Here is a 21,625-nt window from a genome sequence, read left to right as displayed (position 1 = left end):
CTAGTTGTGTCCACAAACGTGGTTATTTACATGATTCCTTGGTGTAGTGGTTTTACTGTCACCTCCACTAGGTCTTATTGACACCTCCTCATACCCGAAGTACTTGAGATTGAAGCCAGTAAAACCCTCACCATTTAATAGATCATTGTTACAAGGCAGCTTGGGCAGTGTCTCAGATGCCAACCTTTTGGGCATCAAGCTGCAAAGTGCACATAGTTCGGGTGTAAGCCCACTCACTAAATGGAGTCACACCCTTTACTGGATGAGGACAGCTTCACCAAAGTCAAGTGCTACCATGGTAGGATCCAGCCTGCTTCCCAGTGGGCCCAACTAAGAAAGGACACATTTGAAAGGCCCACCCATCAATATGGCCCCCCACGGCTGCAGCCTCCTCCCAAGCGCAAGCCTTGTCACCCCATCCTGCACCTTGTCCCACCCCCCTCCCCTCAAGTGCTCCCCCTTCCCCCCTGCCACATGAAGAAATTGCTAGGGTTTGCACTAAGGAAACAAAAGAATGTACGACCACAACAAAAACACAAAGACATAGACAATGGCATGCAAAACTCAAATCTAAAACACAAAACACAAAACTCAAAATTCAAAACACAAAAAGAAAGACATGAACATAGAGAGAGGAACTCTAAAGTGAATAATCAATGTAGTAAATGAATGTACGAGTGTACAAAATGCTCAAGAGCAGAGAAATAGAGTGTTGAAGAGTGACATCCACCAAAGATTGATCCCCAATGCTGTAACCACCGGTTGAAGATGTAAGAGTGATCAATCATGAAGGGGCTGCCAGCAGGTTGGTCACCAAAACATACCAATCAGAGACTAAAATCTGATGAACGCAATAGTGTACTACCAAAGAAAGCTTAAAACCAATCATTTGAGGCAGAGAACTATTAGACAACAATAGGAGAGGTGTTTACTAATGTAGAGTTGGACAACAAAAACGCAAGTACTGCAGTAGTCGCTTGGTGTGAGAGATGGCAGCAGCCTATCACTTGGCACCAAATGCTAAAAACACATGATGATCATGTGCTATGATGATGCAGAAAAGGGAGACCTCCAAACAATAGGGCGATGGTCGGAAATAGGCCATCTAGGGCTGGATGGTGATGGGCTCCAGTCAATGATGGCTGGACAGTAGATGGTAGGTGGCTGATAGCTGAAATCCACACAAATGGATCCTCCCAAATTTAGGGTTCACACAAAAATTATCTCAAACCACTCCTGTTTCAGAGTTTTTCATTAATTAAGCATGTTTTGGGGCTATTTAAGAGGCTAATCAGCATGTAATGCATTTTTACCTCAACAACCCCTCTCAAGTCCAAAATAGGGCTAGAAAGGAAGGCCAACCCAGCCCAAGACGCCCTACCCCAAAGCAACAAGGGCATCAGACAAAGGGTGCACGGTGACTGCCTAGTTGCCTACCAAGGCTATAGAGGTGACAATTGTCTTACCAAGGGAGTCCCAAGTAGTCACCCCAAAGAGGACAAGGCATCAGACAAAGGGTGCTTGTCGGTTACCCAATGGCCTACCAAGTTCTACAAAGGCGGATGGAACCACATTGAACCTTTTATAATAAAAAGAAGGAGTGAAAGATGTGATTAGAGATAGTTTGCAGTCGATTAAGTGAATGTGCCTAGATGGGAGAGTGAAAAGTTATGGGCAAATACAACACACCTTAAAACAAACCAGCTAACTCAACCACTTGAGAGTGTCAATGACAAGGAAAAAGGAGATGAAGAGTGGCTGCGTGGCATAAGAACTACTAGTGGAGATAGCTCAAGATCTACTCAGGGGTACTTTGCACAATGAGATGCATAGTATGCTACATGCTGAGAATACTCATGCAGAAGGTGTCACTTAAGCAATGTCCCTCATGGAAAAATTGTTCACTTGTCCAAGTGCCCTTTACAAAGAGGATGAAATCATGCAATGCAAAGGAGAAGGTACAACATGAAAGGGAGGCTGATGCCGAAGACAAATGCCGAAACTTTTAGAATACCATGAAAGGTTAATAAATTCCTCTCTATTATGGGCACGGCAAGTGCTCTTCAAGAGCAAGGAGATTGCTCTCACAGCTTAGAATAGAATATCTTGAAAGAGAGATTCAACTAGAATTTAATTGTGATATAACTTGATTACAAGAGAGTGCTCATAAGAGTGTGGCTTGACTACAAGATAAGACTTGCAAAATAAGACTAGAACAAGATAAGAACTGGAAGATGACTTACCTCGCAGAAGCCTCACAACTAGTGTTAGCAAGATTGAAGGGCTTGTAGCCTACGGCCCCTATTTATACTATAGAGGATGCCACATCACATGACATGCACATCAACACATGGCATGACATGTATACTAACAAATGGCATGACATCAATGATGGTATAAACGATGTACAAATATCTTCTAGAATGTTCTAGAATCTTCTAAAAACTTCATGGAACCCTTGCTTGATCGTCTGTTACATTAAACCCCCTTCTAGCAACAAGTTCCATGAAGGGTGATGGTGTGCTTTTGAATAGGGCTTGACTTGGTTACAACACAACTCGCAAGACAAGGCTAGAACAAGACAAGAACTAGAAGAGAACTTACCTCACACGCACCTCACAACTAGTGTTGGCAAGACTGAAGGGCTTGTAGCCTATGACCTCAATTTATACTATAGTCCAGGGAGGTTTTGTTTTTTAAATGCAAGTAAAATGTGGCTCATTATATTACTTAAAAAAACTGATTACAACGGAGTACTCATGCTCAATAGACTAGCTGGAGCTGATGCAAAGCCAAAAATACATCATGCATACGAGCCTCTCAAGGGGGTCTTGGGGGAGATGGGGGCAAGAAGCCATGGAGGGGGGGGGGGTGGTGTATTGCCATCTGGGGCTGCCTGCGTGCATCACGAAAAACAAGTCCTGGCTGCCCCAAGTGCGCATGAATGACAACAGAGCTCCTAACGAGCCCTGGACTCTTCTCCCTGCACATGATCCCATCGGCCGTGGAGGAAGTGGATGATGGAGATCCATAGCTCTGCTAAGGTCGCCTGTACTGAAAGTCTCTCTCCGCCGAAAGCATCCTGACACCGCGTCTTCTAGATCTGCTATCCAGTAAGACTCCCTATGATCTCCCATACCTTAAAGCGGTCTGCTATGGACTCCAGTACCTGGCGGATGGGTAGAGCCTCCAAACCAACCACTGCACACAACCCTGCCTCGATAATGAATATCGTGTCTTGTATCCTAGCCTCATACAGAGGGTGACGGCCCTGGCTGACTACTTGCCAGCAGAAAGCTCCCAATGAGATACATCCAAGGCTAGGTGCTATACGGCGAAGAGTGCGACATGCTTCTCTCCACACAAGCTGCGCCTCCTCACATAACCAAAGGCAGTGCTTCGCGGTTTCCAGAGGCTGCTGTGTGCAGCGCTTACAACCTCCCTCCTCCTGCATCTAGGCAAGCCAACTTCCCACCGCCAAGCCTCCATGTGCCACCAGCCACCATAAGAAATACGATACCCTCCTCGGCCTCCAGCTATCCCATAGGCAGCACCAGAAGGTCCGTCGGAAAGGCTCCGTGATGTTGTGCTCAGCCCAATGTCTGCTATGTGACAGCACCCAATCCATATCCTCCTACATCAGTACGTGTCTGCCAATCCTGGCAGTGTACTCCAGGAACCTCGGTGGCTTCTTGGCAATCCCAGTGGCCAAAGCCACTCTCCCGGATCCCACTCCAACTCATCAAGTGGCCTTCCTTCCCAGATCCAAAGGCGCCACTCCCTGAGCTCCTGCCAAAAGACCAAAGGGTCCAGCCGCCATGTCTTCCCCTAAAGGCCAACCACCCGAATCCTCTTCCATGAAAGGACAGCTATCCCCTCGTCCTATTGCCCTCTGTCAAGAGCCAGACGCCCCCCCTCCTACATTGTGAAAAAGATCCCACGTGGAGCGCCACCCGCTCTTCCTGCCACCTGTAGGGGGATACCTGCTGGTGAAAACCTAGCGGCCCATACCTCCCCAGGCTCTATCGGCCCTCGGATCGGGGGAGCAAGCCACTCGTGAGGTTTCGTTGCATCTATCTCCCTTCTCCTCAGCTCCACTCCTCACTGGCAGCCTGATACTTGCTTCAGTACCTCCTCGTCCGCCATCCTGTACACCTCCCGCCATGTCCTGATGGTACGAGCCTAGCCTCCCAACCTACCCACTGGATGTGGGGCCGCTCGCCAATCTGTGCCCCTTCCCGGTCCCTAGCCTAGGGGTTCCAAATAACCGGCTAACGGTCTATCTCCTCTTGGCAGCCTGGGGAGCTCTAGATTAGCGCCTTACGGAGGCCCTGCCACACGTGGAGCAAGTTGCGTAGGAGGGTGATCTGGGCTCACATGAAGATCCATCTCAGGGATGGCCTCCACTCACTGCCAAGCCTTGGTCTACAGTCCTGAAGACCCTCCTACAATAGGACCTTCCAGGTCTACCCTCCCGGTGTGAGGCCGCGGACAACTAGCTTGCCCAAGAGGGCCATACTCTGATACTCTGGGTCTATGATCCCAAGCCCTCCCTCTGACCGATGTCGTATAATGGTCGCCCACGCCACCTTGGCCATAGAATCCTTGGAGATGTTTGACCCGAACTAAAGGAAATTCCGCACTACGCGGCGAAGTTGCATTACGCAGGAGGAGGAGAAGCACCAACACGAGGCGATGTACCAGGCCGTTGCTAGGAGGACCTAGTTAACTACCAGGGCTCCGCCGGCTAGTGGGAGGCAAGCCGTGCTCCAGTAGGTCAGCCTCCTCCGAATAGAATCGAGGACTGGAAGAAACTGCCGGGCGGGAATGATGTCAAGTCCCACTTGGAACCCTAGGTACCGGACGATCTGTCCTCTGCTCACCCATCTAAATCCCAGGTGGACGCCCCACTCTGTACTAGAGTCCGGGTCTGTGAGGAAACCAACCGACTTTCGCTAGTTGATTTTTGCTCCCGTTGCAGAACAGAATACCTCAAGAGCCAACCTCACTCTCTCCAGCATCAACACGTTGTCCTCTATGTAGAGCGTTGTATCATCTGCATACTCTGAGTCTAACAACTCAGTCTCCTCTCTTACTGGAAGTCGAAGGCCACGTAAACCACTCACATGTGACGTGAGGAAGTGAGACATCGCCTCTGCAAAGAGAAGAAACAGGTACGGGGCTAGGGGGCAACCCTATCGGACCGATCTCTCCAGCCGAAACTCCTCCCCTCGCCTCCCTCCTATGAGAACCCTGTTGGTGGCCGATCTGTAGTACGGAGACCCCGGGAATCCAAGCCTGGGGGAAACCCAACCTCACCATGGTGCCCTCTAGGAAATCCCAGTCCACCCTGTCATAGGCTTTCTCAAAATCCAAGAGTAGTACGGCCAATCTCTACCCACTGTACTGGGCCCACTATGTCGCCTCAAAGAAGGTGAATACATTGTTCAGGATGCTCCTATCAGTCTTCTCCCCAAAGGGGAAGACCGGTTGGAGCTTTCCCAGTGGAGACCAATCACCTTATTGTCAGTGGCCTATAAGGCACTGGCAAAGATGATTGGTAGGTGACTACGCCCCTTGCTTCCAGACATCATCCATGACACTGTATAGGAGCATCCTGTATAAGGCTCCAACAGGACATCATCCCCACTCTCCCACATAAAACTTGTCCAACTGCTCCAACAGGACTCCACCTAGCCATCTATTTCCCCAAGAGAAGTCCAGCGACCTCTCCCTCCTGCGGAAGGCAGGGTCTCTCCAGGCATCGCGTGCTCCTACTGCTAGTAGAAACACCTCCCATGCCTCGTGCTCCTCCCCAGCCATGCCCTGGTAGTTTCTCCCTCTGCCCTACTGGTCCTCCAAAGCCTCTAGGTTGTTGAAGTCTCCTCCAACAATCCAGGAGTCCACCTCTGGGAGTCCTTCCACAATCTCCACCCAGAACCTGTTGCATGCCCTAACCTCCGTAGGGGTATAGATATTAAGGACTCCAAGGCACCAGTCCCCAATATCCAATCTGATCCATAGCACTCGGACCAATAGATATTAAGGACTCGGACCAATAGAGGTGCATACGCCTCCACTCCTACCGTGGGCACCGATGGTATGCTCCCAGTAAGTGTGCGAGCTGCCTTGGAGTACCTTCTCTACCCGCTGGACCTGGGTGGGGGTGAGCTTGTGCTCCTGTAGAAGTAAGATGTCGATCCGTCTGGCAAGGGCAGGCTGCAACTCCTGCGGAACAATCAATTTCCTGCAACCACGTGCCCCACTGTAGTGGAGGCTATTCACATTCCAGGATGCAAGGTGTAAGCTCATGGGGAAACGTGACTACCCGAATAGGCATCTGTTCGGTGTGGAGGCTGCTAATGACGAGGAGGAGCTATGAGGCATGTAGGTACGCTTTGCAACTGGTCTGGACGGCGAGCTCCATTCCCCCATGGTGGCCCTCGGCCGGACCATAGGGGTGATAGAAGTTCTAGGTGGTACTATCAATGCATCTATTAACCATGCTGAGAGTCAAGACTCTGTGCACTAGTAGAAACAGGCCGCCTATGCCAGGGGCCGCTCGATCACATCCCTCGGAGCTCTCCACTGTGGAGGGGCTCGAAAGATAATGCTCAGGTGAGGGACCTCGGCACCAGCCCACCAGCTAATGTCCATCATGCAACTAGGCCACTGCTGTGCAAACAATGCTAGTCCTTCTCCCATCCATTGGGAGGTGTGGTCCACCACCTGACTCTTCAACTCTTCCTCTATCTGTGTTGTCGTCCACTCCCCTGAGTGAGAGGACTGAAGAAAAAAAGCATAGTTTGATCCATCCGATGGTGCTAGTAGATGGACCTTGCCCCTCCTTGACTTACGAACCACGAACATCCCCACCTCTAGAGGTAGTGGGAACTCTCCGCACTCCGCAACTCTCAAGTAGGACCATGGGCCACTGCGGAAGAACTGTGGCAATAGGTGTGCCTGTCTCGGGAAAGTGTGACAGGGGGCAAGGGTGGATGAGCTGGTGGCTGTATGGGAGGGGGAGGACTATTGGTGCGAAGAGGATGTAGGCTGTATGGGAGGGGAAGGACTGTTGGTGCGAAGAGGATGTAGGCGTGTGTGGCTTATCACCTCCTGTGGGAGAAGGGGGGTGGGTTTGGGGGGGATCACCTGAACCAGGTGCGGATCATGGGGGTGCTCGATACGGGAGGTGGTGGGGGCATAGTTACCTGGAACGGGGAACGGGAACGGGAACGGGAACTGGACCCCCTAGAACGAGGGGAATGTCCAAGGTCGGGGAACGGGAACGGGGGGAACGGCACATGTCTTAAGTGCCCCAAATATGCCCTACATGACCCAAACTGCCCCAAAGAATGTCCCTCTAATTGTCCCAATACCCGTCAATGCATGAAATTGACCCAATTGTCCCAACATTGACTCGATTACCCCCATAGCTCCAAATTGCCTTGAATTGCCCCAATTATCCCGATTTCCCTTGAAATTAGACAATATAAATGGATGAATACCTTGGAATTGAGGATCGGCTGAAATTTGATTCTGATTTGCAAGAGTTGATAATGCATCAAATTTGAACTTTGCATGGACTCCTAATTAGATTGTGGGTTGTCTTGACACTTTGAATCTTCAACCCGAGAGAGAGAGAGAGAGAGAGAGAGAGTGCGCATTAAACAATGGAGATGGGTGAATATGTGGTAGAAGGACTATGATCCAAGTTTTTTAAAAAAAACAAGAAAAAACGTCAATTTTCAGTAAACAGGCCTGGAACGGCCGTTCCAAACAGGGAACGGCAGGGAACGGTAGGGAACGGCAGGGAACGGTAGGGAACGGCAGGGAATGTTCCCTAGCCGTTTCACCTCCTTGGAGGGTTTGGAACGCGTTAGGCCGTTCCTACAGGCCGAAACGGCCGTTCCCTGTTTCTATGGGTGGGGGGAAGGATGATCGAGGGATGGTGGGATGGACGAAAGTACATGGCGGGTGTTGGGGGGAGGCAGGGGCTAGTGGTCCTTGAAGTGGGGGGCCGTGGGCCAAGGTCAGTTGGGGGGGGGGGGGGGGGAGCAGGCCATGGGATGTGGAGGGCGGTGGGTGTGGGAGCTGTGGGGACTCAGGAGAGATAGTCTGTGGCGCGGGGTGTGGATGTGGGGGGCAACGGTCCTGTTGGGTGGGGCGGACAGGGGGGCTGTGGAGTGCTCTGTCGAGGGGGCGTCGCACGCCCACCTACTCCCTGCTGCCGAGGCTGGGTCTGAGACGCTGGCTGCGCCCCCCCCTGCCGTCTCCCTCTCTATCCTCTCTGGACCCGTGTGAAGCCATCAGCGTCCACCTACGGGCCTGTCGGTGGAGCCACCTTGACTTTGAAACGCATGCAACCTACTGCCTGATGCCCAAAGTCGTGGCAGCGCAGGCACTGCCTTGGCTGCCCCATCACAATGACCTGCTACCTAAAGGAGTGCCCGCCCGCCTCAATCTCTAGGAATTGTGGGATATTCTTGATCTTTTTCACTACCACCCGTACCTTTGAGACTCCTGAAGCTGTCATTGCATCCGCGAAGGATGCGGGAAGGATAGTGCCGAAAAGCTGTCCAAAGTCTTCCACCAACTGGTGATACTCAATCGCCACCAGGCCGGGAAAAAGAAGTGTGACCGGGTGTCAAAGAAACCTATTGGGGAGTGCAAATGCCTCCACGGTAAAGCCCTGTACCAAGGGACCATGTGTATGACCCCCTTCGTGGATGCATATGGTGAACTTGCGAGTAACTTGCGAGCTGCGTCCACGGAGCTGAGCCGGACCATGAAGATCCCTCGGCCCAATAGGACCGCCTTCTAGATTTGCACTGTCCTGATGCGCAGCGTGGAGTGTAGCCAGTTCCGAAGCTGGGCCCTTGGCTAGGGAATGTCCTACTACCTGACCATAAATCATTGTTTCCATTAGCTCCAGCTCCTTAGCTCGAATGGCTAAGAGCTGTTCCTCAGAGAGGACTACGCGCAAGATGTTTGACTGGGGGGCACTCGCTGAGTGCGTCGGCATTTGACCAAAGGTTTCCATTGCGTGTCCCTTCTGAGAGGACTACCAATCACGTCGCAGTGCTACCTGAGGAATGTCCTACTGCTTGACCATAAATCGTTGTTTCCATTAGCTCCATCTCCTTAGCTCAAATGGCTAAGAGCTGTTCCTCGGAGAGGACTACGCGCAAGGTGTTTGACTGGGGGGCACTTGCTGAGTGCGCCAGCGTCTGACCAGAAGTTTCCATTGCGCGTCCCTTCTGAGAGGACTACCAATCACGTCGCGGTACTACCTAAGGGGAGGGGAGTTGGTGCAAATGGAGGGAGCAACTGGAGGGTGGGGGGATCAATGGCGGGGGGGGAGGAACACTGCTGTGTTTGCTATGGATGGGTCCGAGGTTGCGGACACGGGGGGGGGGGTGTGTTTTGGGGGGGTGGTCATCGGGTGGGGGTAGGCAGACCAACCAGTCGGGTGGGGGTCGTCGGGTGTGGGTAGTCGTGTGTGGCCAGTCATATGGGTGACGAACAGGGCGGGAACGGGCGACAAGGCGGAGCGAGGCGACGAATAGGGTGGGGACGGGGTGACGGGCTACAAGCGGGGGCCGCAGGCGGAGAACGGGGGGGCACTAGCCAAGGCGACGGGTAGGGCGAGCGCGGGCGTGAGGGCGTAGTTGGGGGGCGGGGGTACCAAGCGACACGACGGCGAGCTTCGACCCAATGTGTACAAAAACAAAGAGTCTAGTGAGCAGACACTAGCCAATTTGCTAGAAAAAACTATGTTAAGACCTCCAAGTTGTATTGCAATAGACACTGACTAACTTGATAGAAAAGGCTATGTTAAGACCCCAATACTAAGATCCCGACATACACTGACCAGCTTTCAAGCATAAGCTGTGTTAAGACCCCAGAATGAGTCAATAAACATCACCCTTAGATTGCTAAGGGCAGCAATCCGTTGTGCAGGGATGAGTTTAAGGGCTTTGAAGCTTTATCATGGCGTTGCTGCTTTTTCTTCTTTTTCTTGAGGAAGAATCACAAAACGTCTAATAGATTAATTTTTGTATATATTTTTAAAACTACTTTTTCTTCTTTTTTCTTGAGGAAAAGTTGCAAAACACCTAACAAACAACAAAGAGCCTACTAGGATACACAATCAAATCTCCAGGATATGAGAGAGACAAAGAGACAATATGGCAAAGCACCAAGAGGTGTTCATTGAGAGCATGGACAATAATTCATGGCCCCCTTTGTAGAGGAGGATCCTGTGAAAGCTTTAGCACCTTGTGCTCAAGCAAATGCCCACAAGACAACGGACTGGATAGGACATTTTTGAGTTACTGGGATCTTCTTAGTGCAGGCCTTACTCACAGCTTTCCAAAAGATCATGGCATGATGCGGCATGACAGAGAGGCTGTCTAAGGGATCAATTTAGCTCTTGTCGCTCACTCCATGGAGACCAATCACCTTGCTAGGAACTACTTATAAAATCCTTGCCAAGGCAATTAGTCTCTGACTTCCAGGGATCTACAAGTTCTTGAATGCCTGGATTTTTCTAGCTTCTTGTCGTACATTATTTACAGACTAAATCTCCTTCTCTTTTCTTGAGTAAAACTCACAAACTACTAACAAACACAAAGGCCCTGGGCAGGTCCAAAACAGAGAAATCCTGTTGGTCATTTTTAACATAAACATATTCATAGTTTTTCATATCTCAAAGTCTGTCTAAGAGAGGTATATAATGCTCGAAGCATCTCCAAAATAGGCCACTCTAACTGTATATTATGTAGGGACAGTAAAGTTTTAGAACAAAAATCATGCTGGTTCTCACATTTAAATGGCATTTCAATACCCATGTCAATGCCTCAAAACATAATTTATAAGATTGTGCCATACAAAACAGCATAATACATCACTATGCTGCATTTAAGATCATACAGTACAATCTGATAATCAGCCCACAGTAGGACATATGTTGATTTCTTAAGATGGATAGCTGGCAGAGGTCGTACAGTTCTCTTTGACCATGTGAAACAGTGTACAGTTGAGCTGGTAAATATCCAAAATTTTCAGCAAGAATGTTAAGTTTCATGCTTCCAGCATCAGTTGTTATGCTAGCCATGCCAAGAGGTGTCCGATTGAAGTTGGCTTCACTAGAAAGTTCAAATAACATTGCAGCCACAGTGCAATGTGCCCGTAATTTCCTAAATTCATCTGAAACTCTTTGTAGTACAAGGCCTGTGACTTGAAACTCTGGGAAAACCTGTTGAATGAAACAGAACCACCTGTAAATCAATTTCCAAAGATATTCACATTATAGTAATTCCAAATCAAAATACAAACTGACAATGGCATGTATATACTGAATACATACCAATTCATTAGGAACACACTTCTGCAATCCAATAGTAGCCTCCAGTATTTTCAGGTGCTTAGTGAAAGTATAAGAAAGTTTTGTCATTTGATTTTGCACATCACTGAGTTCTAAATCCAGACTTTGCAAATATGACATAAGTTGCATCTCAAAACTTAATTCATCACGTAAGCGCTGTATTAGAACATGCTCAATGCTCAGAACCCTAATCTGCACAGAAATTGCCCTTCTATAAGCCACCACTCTATCAGTTGCATCCTTCAGCTTATCCTTAACATTCTTTGCCATAGTTTGATATTCTTTCTCAAAAATATCAAATGGCAGGTGGCAATTGATGCTGCTTTTCCCTTTTGCACTGGAAAAAGTGTAAAGAAACAAAACCATACATCAAATTGACATAAAGGCAAAAACTTCAAAAAGATAGTTTAAGATAGCAGATCCTTGTACCTTGTATTTCTACCTCATGGGGATTTTTCTGAGATAGAATTTTCTTTTCTCCAAAAAAAAAAAAAAAAGATAGGAGTTTGCTTTAAATGCCCTACTGTGAAGAGATAAGTTGACAGAAGATACCCAGGTTTGAAGTCATGACTTCTCAGGGAAGGCAATTCGTGATGAACTGAGCCAGTGTCAAAAAACCCCATTTGCTTCTTGGGAAGTGTAAGACATGACTTAAAACTGTGCAAGAATTTGATTGATATATAGTCACTAACCACTTATTGATTGTGATGCTTCTAATCCCCACAATAGACTACTTCTGAATAGTTTTTTTTCAGAGAAAAGTAAAAATTCTATTAACACAGCTCAGAACAAAGTGTTCCAAGGCAAAAAACCAAGTACAAAGCAGCCCTGTAAGGGAGTTCCGTATCAAGAATTATATAAGAAGGGGAAGTCTATTACAAAGCTTGGGTAAATAGCGAATCGGGAGGGGTCTATAATGCCAAAGCATGTTGGTGTGGAAGAGGAAAAACATGCCAAAATCCCATGTCGTGAGGAAAGCATCTCTCCTCTTCCTCATAGTCTCCACACTGCCCTGTATTCTCTCCCACCTCCCATGAAGAGTATGCACAATCTCTATCCAGATCCTAGAGAGAGTCTTTGCAGTAGATATGTCCAAAAAATCAATAGCCAGATTACATCTAACTGTCCATATGTACCAAGCAATAATGCTAGCTATGAGCTCCCATCTGTGACAATGCCCCTGAGACCATAGTCTATGAGAAATCTGGCATGAAAGTCCTAATCACAAGCTGTCCTGAGATGAGATAAGCCTAACACCCCTGTACATCCTCATAGCCACAAGCCAGGCCTCTATCAGTGACCCATGAAACTATCCTCCACATAGCAAACATAGAATCTAGAGTGCCATGAAACACCATCCTCTCATCTAGACCTCTTGAGCCCATGGGCAATCCCATATGCAATGCATCTGAGTCTCCTCATGCTCCCCATATTTAGCGCAAGGAATAGGGTCTCTACAATAGCCAAGCCATGTACCAACTGCTAAACTCCTGTGTGCTGCTAACCAAAGAAAGAGTGAAGCGTGGGTCTAAAGCTGTCCTCCAATCTCCTCCAGAAGTCTGCAAGCCTGTGATATACCTTGGATAGTCTAATGCTCAGCTGCAGCTGGCACCACTCTGATCCTGCTCATTTGTATCCTCCTCACCAAACTAGTGTATAGCCAAAGAAGGTACGTCCTAAGGCATCTCTGCAAATGGATCTCTCCATACTCACTCCCCAGGATCCCAGTGAAGTCTCTGTAGCAGCCTCCTCCTAAATGCCCAACGTCTCCATCCATCTTCCATACAAGTCTCAGGGTCTAGGTCTAAGTACCAAGTCCTATCACAATGAGCCACAACTCTAATCCTTTGTCAAGCCATGAACTCTAACTGATCCAGATCCTCTCACCTAAGCATGCCATCCATCTCTACTAAAAAGTAAACACACTCTCTCCACTGGTGCTTACCACTGCATGAAGGATCTCTCCCCTGGTAAAGAGCCCTATCTATGTCACAGTCATTACTCCATTCAAGGGGTACCATCTCCCTGATGCTCTCCATTATGACTTTAATGTCTTATGGAATTGGAAAATATTTAATGTACAGTGGGAGACTTTAATATGCTGCAAAAGATTTACAGAAGCATGCATTTACATGAGGTTTTTAAGAACTCATGAAATAGATAACCTATTGTAAACACAGATTCCCAGCACAATTCTGGAGAGTTCCTGCAGTTGGGACATTTTTTCAATCTCTGATAACTCCATCCAGCATAGAAACCCTGTTCTCGGAAAAACACTTTGTAAGGCACAACACAACTCATCTTCATTGGGCCAGTCAAGATGAAGGCTTTCATTAACTCGTCCACTGGTTTCTATAATTGACTGAAGCACAAGATGTTCCAATGTATCAGCTACCCTGGCCAGTTCTCTTTTGTCAGATACCTGTAATTCACAAGTCTTCAGAATTCATAAACTGGAAAAAAATATATGGTATATATGAGATGAAATAAGAGAAAGACATCTTAGCTAAGACATATGATTAAGCATGAAGGCATGAGATTCATGTGACAAAACCATCATTTTCTATTTATTTTAATAGACAATTTAGTATGTTGTTCTTCACCATAATCATTTGGCTGCAAACAAGACATGCATGCTTTCTCTTCAACCTAACACTGCTTATTTAGCAACCTACCATGTGAGATCTACAGGTGACAAGCTTAATCTTAATGTAAATTTAGTTGTATTGAAAAAAGGTAGATTGCCCAGAATTCCTTGAAAAAAAGGGCGGTGAATCCCTAATTTCCAAGTATTACAGCAAGAAAATAGTAAAGAAATAATGAAAATTCAGCATATTACCAAACAAATGGCACAATCTGACACAGATTGTCCCCAAACCCTGGCACCCCTTGGCAGTATTTCGTTAATCTTTATTCCAGAAATTGTGGATTACAACTGAGAGAAACCAAAGCTCCAAGAAATTTGAGGACTACGCCAACAACTAGGAATCCCTCCAAGTTCAATTGAAATTCCCCAACTCCCAGCAAATCAACGCACGATCCCTGACAATTTTGGAACCCTTTGCTGTCTACAGTAATCAGCAGCACAAATTCTCCATTTGTTCCCCGATCTCTGAATGCTTGGGAAGTCAAATTGAGTCTTCAACTGTTGCATGCAATCAATTGGAAGAGAGAGAGAAGAACAGTAGAAGAGAGAGGAACCAGAGGACATGGTTCCGTGTACGGAGGAGATGCCCCCTGGTCCGGACTTCCAGCCTGCGGGCAAACGCTCCAACCATATGCCAGAAGAGATAATGGATCATCAGGAACGTTCGTATGCTCAGGTTGCCTCTGACTCTGTGGATTCGCAAGATATTAACTGGGAGCAAATACTGGAGTTTGCCAACACGTTGCTTGGCGAGTATGTCCAACACAATCATGTAGCATTTTCTGACTCTGGAACTGATGGAAGCCACGGTGGACCCGAAAAGTGTCTTGCGCTCTTTTTCGGTGTTTTACGACCGTGCTGTTATACTCTTCTTCACTGGCAGGCTTCCAGTGCTTTCCCACATTCGCCAGTGGCTGCATCATTTACTACAGGGGGAGTGTGTTGAGGAGATTTTTGTTGGGCCCCGAGGCTTCTATGAGATACTGTTGAAATCTGAGGCGCATCGGGCTGAGCTTCTGTCTAAACTGCCATTGTTCTTTGATCGCCGTTTGGTCCATGTTGTGCCATGGCGCCCTATGGCGGACTTTCAGCGCCTCCTTCAACGTGAATGCCTGGTGTGGGTTGAAGTGGAAAATTGCCCGGCTGTCTATTAGCCGTTGTTAAAGGATGCCATGGCCGCTGTGGGAACTGTTCTGGTCCCCCCAAGCCTAAGGGCCATGAATCGCAACCGTTTGTGTATGCTATGGGACACTGCTAGGAAAAGGCCTGCACGGCTTTATATTAATTGCTCTGGCATGCATCCTTTGCACTTTCGTTTAAAATGGGGCAACTTTGCAGGACACTACTTTTCGTGTGGAAAATTGGGGCATTTTATGGCCGAATGCCCAGAGAAGAAACCATCTTCAGATGATGAGCATGTTGCGCTGCCAATGGAAGACATGGTGCTTGATGCTCCATCCCAGGATACACCCCAGCCACAGAAAGTTCTGGATAAAGGTAAACAACCTGCTTCGGGTTTGGATTCCCGTGGCAATGACCGGGTAGAGGCACGTCCCAAAAAAGGTAAAAAGGTTGATGCTGGCCTGGCAGCTATTGGGCCTAATGTTTCACAAGATTCCATGCGCACGTATATGCACAGGAAAGAAATGCTGTCTTCAGAGCACGCTGCGCGTACTATGGTTCCTTCTGCTCCCCGTAATCAGTCTGCTAGGAAATTTTATACCGAGAGTCCAAAGGGCCCACCTGCTAAGTTGGCTTTGACACTCGAGGGAATGTGATTACGCCATGGGATCGTCGTTATCCTCGCTCCATCCCCAAGATAGTAGATATTCTGTCGACCTCTAAAGCTGGCCGTCAGAACTCTTTTGCCGTGTTAGCTGACTTTTTGGATGATGGTGTCCTTGATATTCTAGCAGAAAAGGTTAAATCGAGGCAAGTGGTGCCTCGTGCCTGATTTTCTTTTTGGATACACATGAAGATAGCCACGTGGAATGTGCGAGGCATTTGTTCTCGCCATAAGCAACATGCCATGTGGACTGTATTGCATGAGAATCAGTGGGATGTCTTGTGTGCCGTAGAGCACAAGAGTCACGGTGAAGCAGGAAAAGTTGTGGATTGCCATGGGTTTCGCTTATTTTATGCAGGGACACCCGCCGGCCATTATTCTCGTATGCTTATGATTGTACATGAGAAATATCAGTCGGTTCTTATTAAAAATGATGTACATGGCCGCTTTGTGGTGGTTGAAGTTTTATTTGAAGGAGAAATCTTATGTTGCTGGGCCTATATGCTCCGAATGATCCTTTATCCCGCCGGGATCTTTGGAATACCATGAAGACCTCCTTGCCACTTGGCAGACGGGGTTTTTTGATGGGGGATTTTAATATGTGTGTTGATTCTTCACAATCCACTTCGGGCACTCGGTGATGGACGCTCCGGAAAGTCGGGTGTGGAATGTGTTTGCTCTTGATGTGCTTAAGCAAGATCTATGGACCTGGCTACACCCTTTTTCTACAAGGTTTACTTTCCATTCGGCACAGTATGCCACTACCTGGTCGAGGTTGGACCGAATGTACATCATGCAGGATGATGATTTTCTTCCTGAGATGCTGGAAATGACAGTCTTGCAGCAATATGCCTTGTCGCACCATTTCCCTCTCGAGCTTGAGCTACTTGCACAACCCATTGCACCTTTTATGCAACTGCTGGATAGACTCCCTTTACGTTTCAACTCCTCTTATTTGAAGCATTCGCTCTTTCAGGGCTATATGCAGCAATTGATTGATAGATTTTTATTGGACTTCGCCTCTGAGGGCACTGCTTCCTTTGAACGATTGCTCTCTAATGTGCAGCGGATAGCTCGGCAGCATGGGATCCACCATGCCTCTCTTTGTCGGCGGCGTCGACACGCAGCGGAGGACTTACTCGCTTTGGTTTGTTCTCTGCTGGTAGACACTCCAGATGATGAATTTCTGGTGTCACTGGCAATGCGTTTGGCTGATCTTATTAAAGAGTTTCAACTTAAATCTTATCGGCAGGCCAAATTACAAAAATTGACTGAGAATTTGCAAGATAATGTTTGTCAAACTCATAAGTTGTTTCGCGTGCTGCATGCCTCTCCGGCTCGAGAAAATATGACTAGACTCCAGAATTCAAAGGGTCAAATGGTGACCCTCAGACTATTGTTAATATGTGCAGGAATTATTTTCTGGAGCTTCTTGGTTCTTCTCAGTCAACTTCTGACCAGGTTACGCATGCACGTTCAGTCTTCTATGATCTGGTCCGACATCAGGTTCCACTTGATATGCAAACTACTTTGGAGTCTGATATTTGTGAGGAGGAGGTTATGGATATTCTGTTGCACCTGCCTAAGGATAAAAGTCCCGGTTGGGATGGTCCCACCAATGAATTCTTTGAGAGCTCTGCTACCCAACTGCTGAAGACATTGACGGCTATGTTTCAGCAGGTTTGGGAAACAGGGTTCATGCCTTCCTCATGGAAAGAAGGGCTTATCAAATTGCTTTCAAAGGTTCCTTCCCCGTCAATGTTGCAACATTGGAGACCAATCTCTTTGATGGGTTCGATGTATAAAATCTTCTCTAAAGTGCTGGCGAATCGGCTCCACAAACATCTTCCGGCCATTGTGTATCCTCTTCAATATGGTTTCATTAAGGGCCGCAACATTCTGCATAATATCTTAAATGTGCAAATGGCTATTGACTATGCAAGGCACTCTAGCCAGGAAGTGGTATTGATCCAATTGGATCTGGAAAAGGCATTTGACTATTTAGACTGGTCTTTCATTGCAGAACTTATGTCGACGATGGGCTTTGGCACTCGGATGTCCCGCTTGATCTACACCATTAGTACGGCGGCCTCTTCGCGAGTTATGCTAAATGGTGGTGTTACAGAGCCCTTTATCCTGGCACATTCTGTGAGACAGGGTTGTCCTTTGAGTCCTCTCTTCTTTGCCTTGGCGACTCATCCGGTTCTGTCGATGTTATCCTCCATGGCAGCTTCTGCTCAGTTGGCTGGATTGTCTCTTCCTTTTGGTCAGCACTTCGTTAGTCAATCTTTGGCAGATGACAGTTTTATGATTTTACGTGTGGACAAGGACAATATTCGCAAGGCATTAGATGTCTGGACGCTCTTTGGTCAGGCTTCAGGTCTTCGTATCAATACTTTCAAATCGGCCCTTCTCAGTTGTATAGAGTCCGATTTACAGTCATTGGGCTGGCAGGGACAGGTTGTGCCCCGTGGGTCCATTGTCAGGCATCTTGGGTACCCTTTTGGTGTTGATGTTCAGTCAAAACAGCTACTACAATGGATTTCACAGAAACTGGCAGCGAAGTTTCTCTATTGGAAGTCGCAAGCGTGGCCCTTCCACGTTCGCCTCAAAGTGGCTCAAACAATTATGCTGCCAATGCTCACATATTTCTTACCATTGCTGCCTTGGACTCCTACTACTTTGAATGCTCTCACCTGGCCCATTCGTTTCATGTTATGGAAGAAGGATTCATTGCATGCCGGTATTTCGTGGATTTCGTGGTCGCATACATGTACCCCCAAACGCCTGGGTGGTGGGGCTATTTTGGATGCCGAAACTCATATGCTGGCACTTCCTTGGTCTCTTTTTCGTGGCATGTGTGTGGAGCATCACCCGTGGGCCGCTATAGCCCCCGCGGGCTTCTGCATGGGAATACACAAATTCGAGGCTCCTGGTGGCATGTGCTTAATGCGGACGCTCGGTTTTGGAGTCCTTCCTCACCTCTGCTCGTTCATTTGGTCGGCTCCTGGCAATTGGTTCTTCAGAAGGCGCGTTGGTCTCTAGCGGAAGACCGCATAAATACTAACTCTTTTCAACTGGAATTGTTGGCAGCCTCGAGATTACTTAGGCAAACAGGAGCTTAGACCAAAATTTAACCACATGGCCCGTTTGGGCTTGACCTCAGTTGTAGATGCCACCCTTACCAGTCGTAATGTCTTCATTTCATTTCGTACTGCCAGGAGGCTTTTCCGAATCCCTCGTGGATACCATGATTTATGGGAACAGCTTTTGTCAGTGCTCCAGAACAGACAACCCTTTCCTGCCCTTGCTATGGATCGCCCTTGGCAGGACTGGGTCCTTGCAGGTCGGTTAAATTTGGAAAAGGCCTCAGCTAACCAGGTGTACCATCTTTTAATTAAAGATCATCAGTGGCTGGTCACGAAAGCTAATACTGTATGGGGGTTGCGGAAATCTCAGTCATGGTGGAAGGCAACTGTCATGGAGGGCTGGGTGAACAAGACACCTTTCAAATGCAAGGTCTTTCTTTGGAGGGTTATGATTGGTGGTCTTCCTCTTGCCTCGGCCCTTTCCAAGCGTCGCATCTCTAACGGCAACTGTTTCTTCTGCACCACTACTGTGGAATCGGCCCGTCACCGATTTATCTCTTGCCCTCTCACTAAGAAAATCTGGTTGCTTTTGTCTGTGGTTTGACGAGCTGTAGTTGGTTTCTCAATGAGTCCTTTCGATTGGGTTTTTGCACACCCAAAATACCCCGCACCGGCACAGTTGCATATGAAGACCGTGTTCCATTTTCTCAAATACTGGGGATGCTGGCATAATTGGACTACTCGGAATGCCTTTCTTTTTGAGTCGGCCTCTAATGTTCTGGGACACATTGCCAGGCTTAAAGGCCTCTTGCTTTGGCAGATAGATCTCATTCAGCACTCTGACTTGCTCCCTCGGGAAGACTTGCTTCCCTGGCATAGGGCAATTTCCTCTGTGTCTTTGCCGTGACTTGTGTATCGCAGTCTGGGTTTTGTACTGACAAGTTCACACATGGTGGCTTAGACCCATCGTGTATATTGTAATCATGTAACCTTGTACCTTTTTTTTCGTAATTAATACAATTACCTTTTACGGAAAAAAAAAAAAAGAATTCGCCAGCCTGATTAGTGTGCTGCAGCTGTCATTTGCCCAGTAGGAAGCCCAAAATCAGGTCACCTATTGCTCAAAGTGCTCTTGATCAAGTCACCTGCTGCCCAGGGTGGTTCAGCTACTGTCCAAACACCTAGATCTTCTATCACCTGCAGCAAACTCCCCTGGAATAGCCCAGAATGGCTTCCCCTAGCCTTGCATGGCATCTCTTCCAGCCGAATCCCATGGCAAACCTGCCCATGCAAAACTGAGCCTCTAGATTGAATTCCCAGCCATTAATAATTCAAGAAAATGAAAAATAATTGGCCCTACCCAAGTTTTGCAAACTGCCCAGCCTCATTTTAAAATTCCTTACTATTATGACCTGAAATGTTGCAACTTTAACAAACGTTAGTCCAAGACATCAAACGTTTCAATTCTCTACCCCTTTGATATTGAAAGTCATTACCAAGGAAAATCCAATGTCTCTAGACCGAATTTGACCCAGGCACCCCCTGGCACCTATCCATAACAACTTCTGCCAATAGCCCCCACTGCCCAAGCTAGAGTTTGCCTGTCATCACCTTGACTCATGTTCAACTTGATTTCACATGTACACAAGTTAGATATCCCAAGAGTATTAAGTTCCAAAAAGAAATTTAGGAAAAGAAATTATATTAATAAGACCTCAAAGGAAAACCTGCCTGAGGTAAATACAAAGTACAAGGAATTCTATGAAGAGTAACCAAGTACATTAAAAACACAATGGTTGTGTGAACAACCAATCTGGTGGGCTAAAATGCTAGGCCATTTAAGGGATAGTATGAAAGAAGATGTTTGAGTCTCAAATCTGCAAGAAAGCCTCACATTTCTTACTCATCCTCTCAATGCTGCCTTGCATCCTCTCCCATCTCCCACAGAGAATGTGGACTATCTTTGTCCAGTTCCTTCACTCCCCAATGGATACATCATTAAAATCAATGACCTGGCTACATCTCACAGTCCATATCTACCAAGCTATGATGCTGGAAATCAGCTCCCATATATGACAGTCCTTGAGTCCATTGCATCTGCAAGTAGTCTCAGGTAGTGATCCTGCTCAGATGTTGTCCAATGAATGAGAAAAGAAGTGCTTCCTTGAGCATCCTAAAAATGCATAGTCCATGCGAGAGCTTCTTTTTGGACTCAATCTAGCAGCACGGTTAATAGAGATTTTTTATGCATCATAGAGCCCAAACACTCTAGATAGGGTGTTCAGAGAGGCAGGAGAGCTGATTGAGCCATTGCAAAGGATCCTCTAGAGGCAAGACAGGTAACCACACAATACTACACAGCTCTACTAGGATCCACTATTAGGCCTCCCGGATACGAGAGAGACAGAGAGACACACCAAGAACGTGGTTACTGATAGGATAAGCAGAGATTTGATGGCCCATTTTACAGAGGACCTCGAGGAGGCACATCCGGCACTGCCCTCAAGCAAGTGTCTAGAGGAAGATGGACTAGATAAGTCCTTCTTTGTGAGCTATTGGGATCTTTTTAGTGCAGGATTCCACTCAGCCTTTCAAGAGATTATAGCATGAGGAGCTATGCCAAAGAAACTTTTGAAGGGGCTGATTCATCTCATCCCCAAAGAAAGTGGAGATAGATTAGAGATCACACAATGGGGACCAACCACCTTGCTTGG

The 21,625-nt window shown here is 47.4% G+C and overlaps 1 protein-coding gene across 2 annotated transcripts in view; it reads right to left on the bottom strand.

The window, feature by feature from the left end:
• Positions 1–21,625, bottom strand: part of LOC148034881 (uncharacterized) — a 120,344-nt gene that overhangs the window by 35,976 nt on the left and 62,743 nt on the right. For both annotated transcript variants that reach the window (XM_087680585.1, XM_087680586.1), the window contains 3 exons: positions 13,555–13,811; positions 11,372–11,726; positions 11,010–11,260 (listed from right to left, as the gene is read on the bottom strand). In XM_087680585.1, coding sequence (XP_087536711.1) covers positions 11,010–11,260; positions 11,372–11,726; positions 13,555–13,811 — 863 coding nt within the window. The remainder of the gene's footprint in view (positions 1–11,009; positions 11,261–11,371; positions 11,727–13,554; positions 13,812–21,625) is intronic.

This window comes from Lygodium microphyllum, chromosome 6, assembly GCF_053477565.2.
Source record: "Lygodium microphyllum isolate KBCC chromosome 6, Lygodium_microphyllum_v1.1.10, whole genome shotgun sequence".
Lineage (NCBI taxonomy): Eukaryota > Viridiplantae > Streptophyta > Polypodiopsida > Schizaeales > Lygodiaceae > Lygodium > Lygodium microphyllum.
The sequence above is the reverse complement of the archived record's forward strand: the minus strand, read 5'-3'. Positions and strand labels throughout refer to the sequence as shown.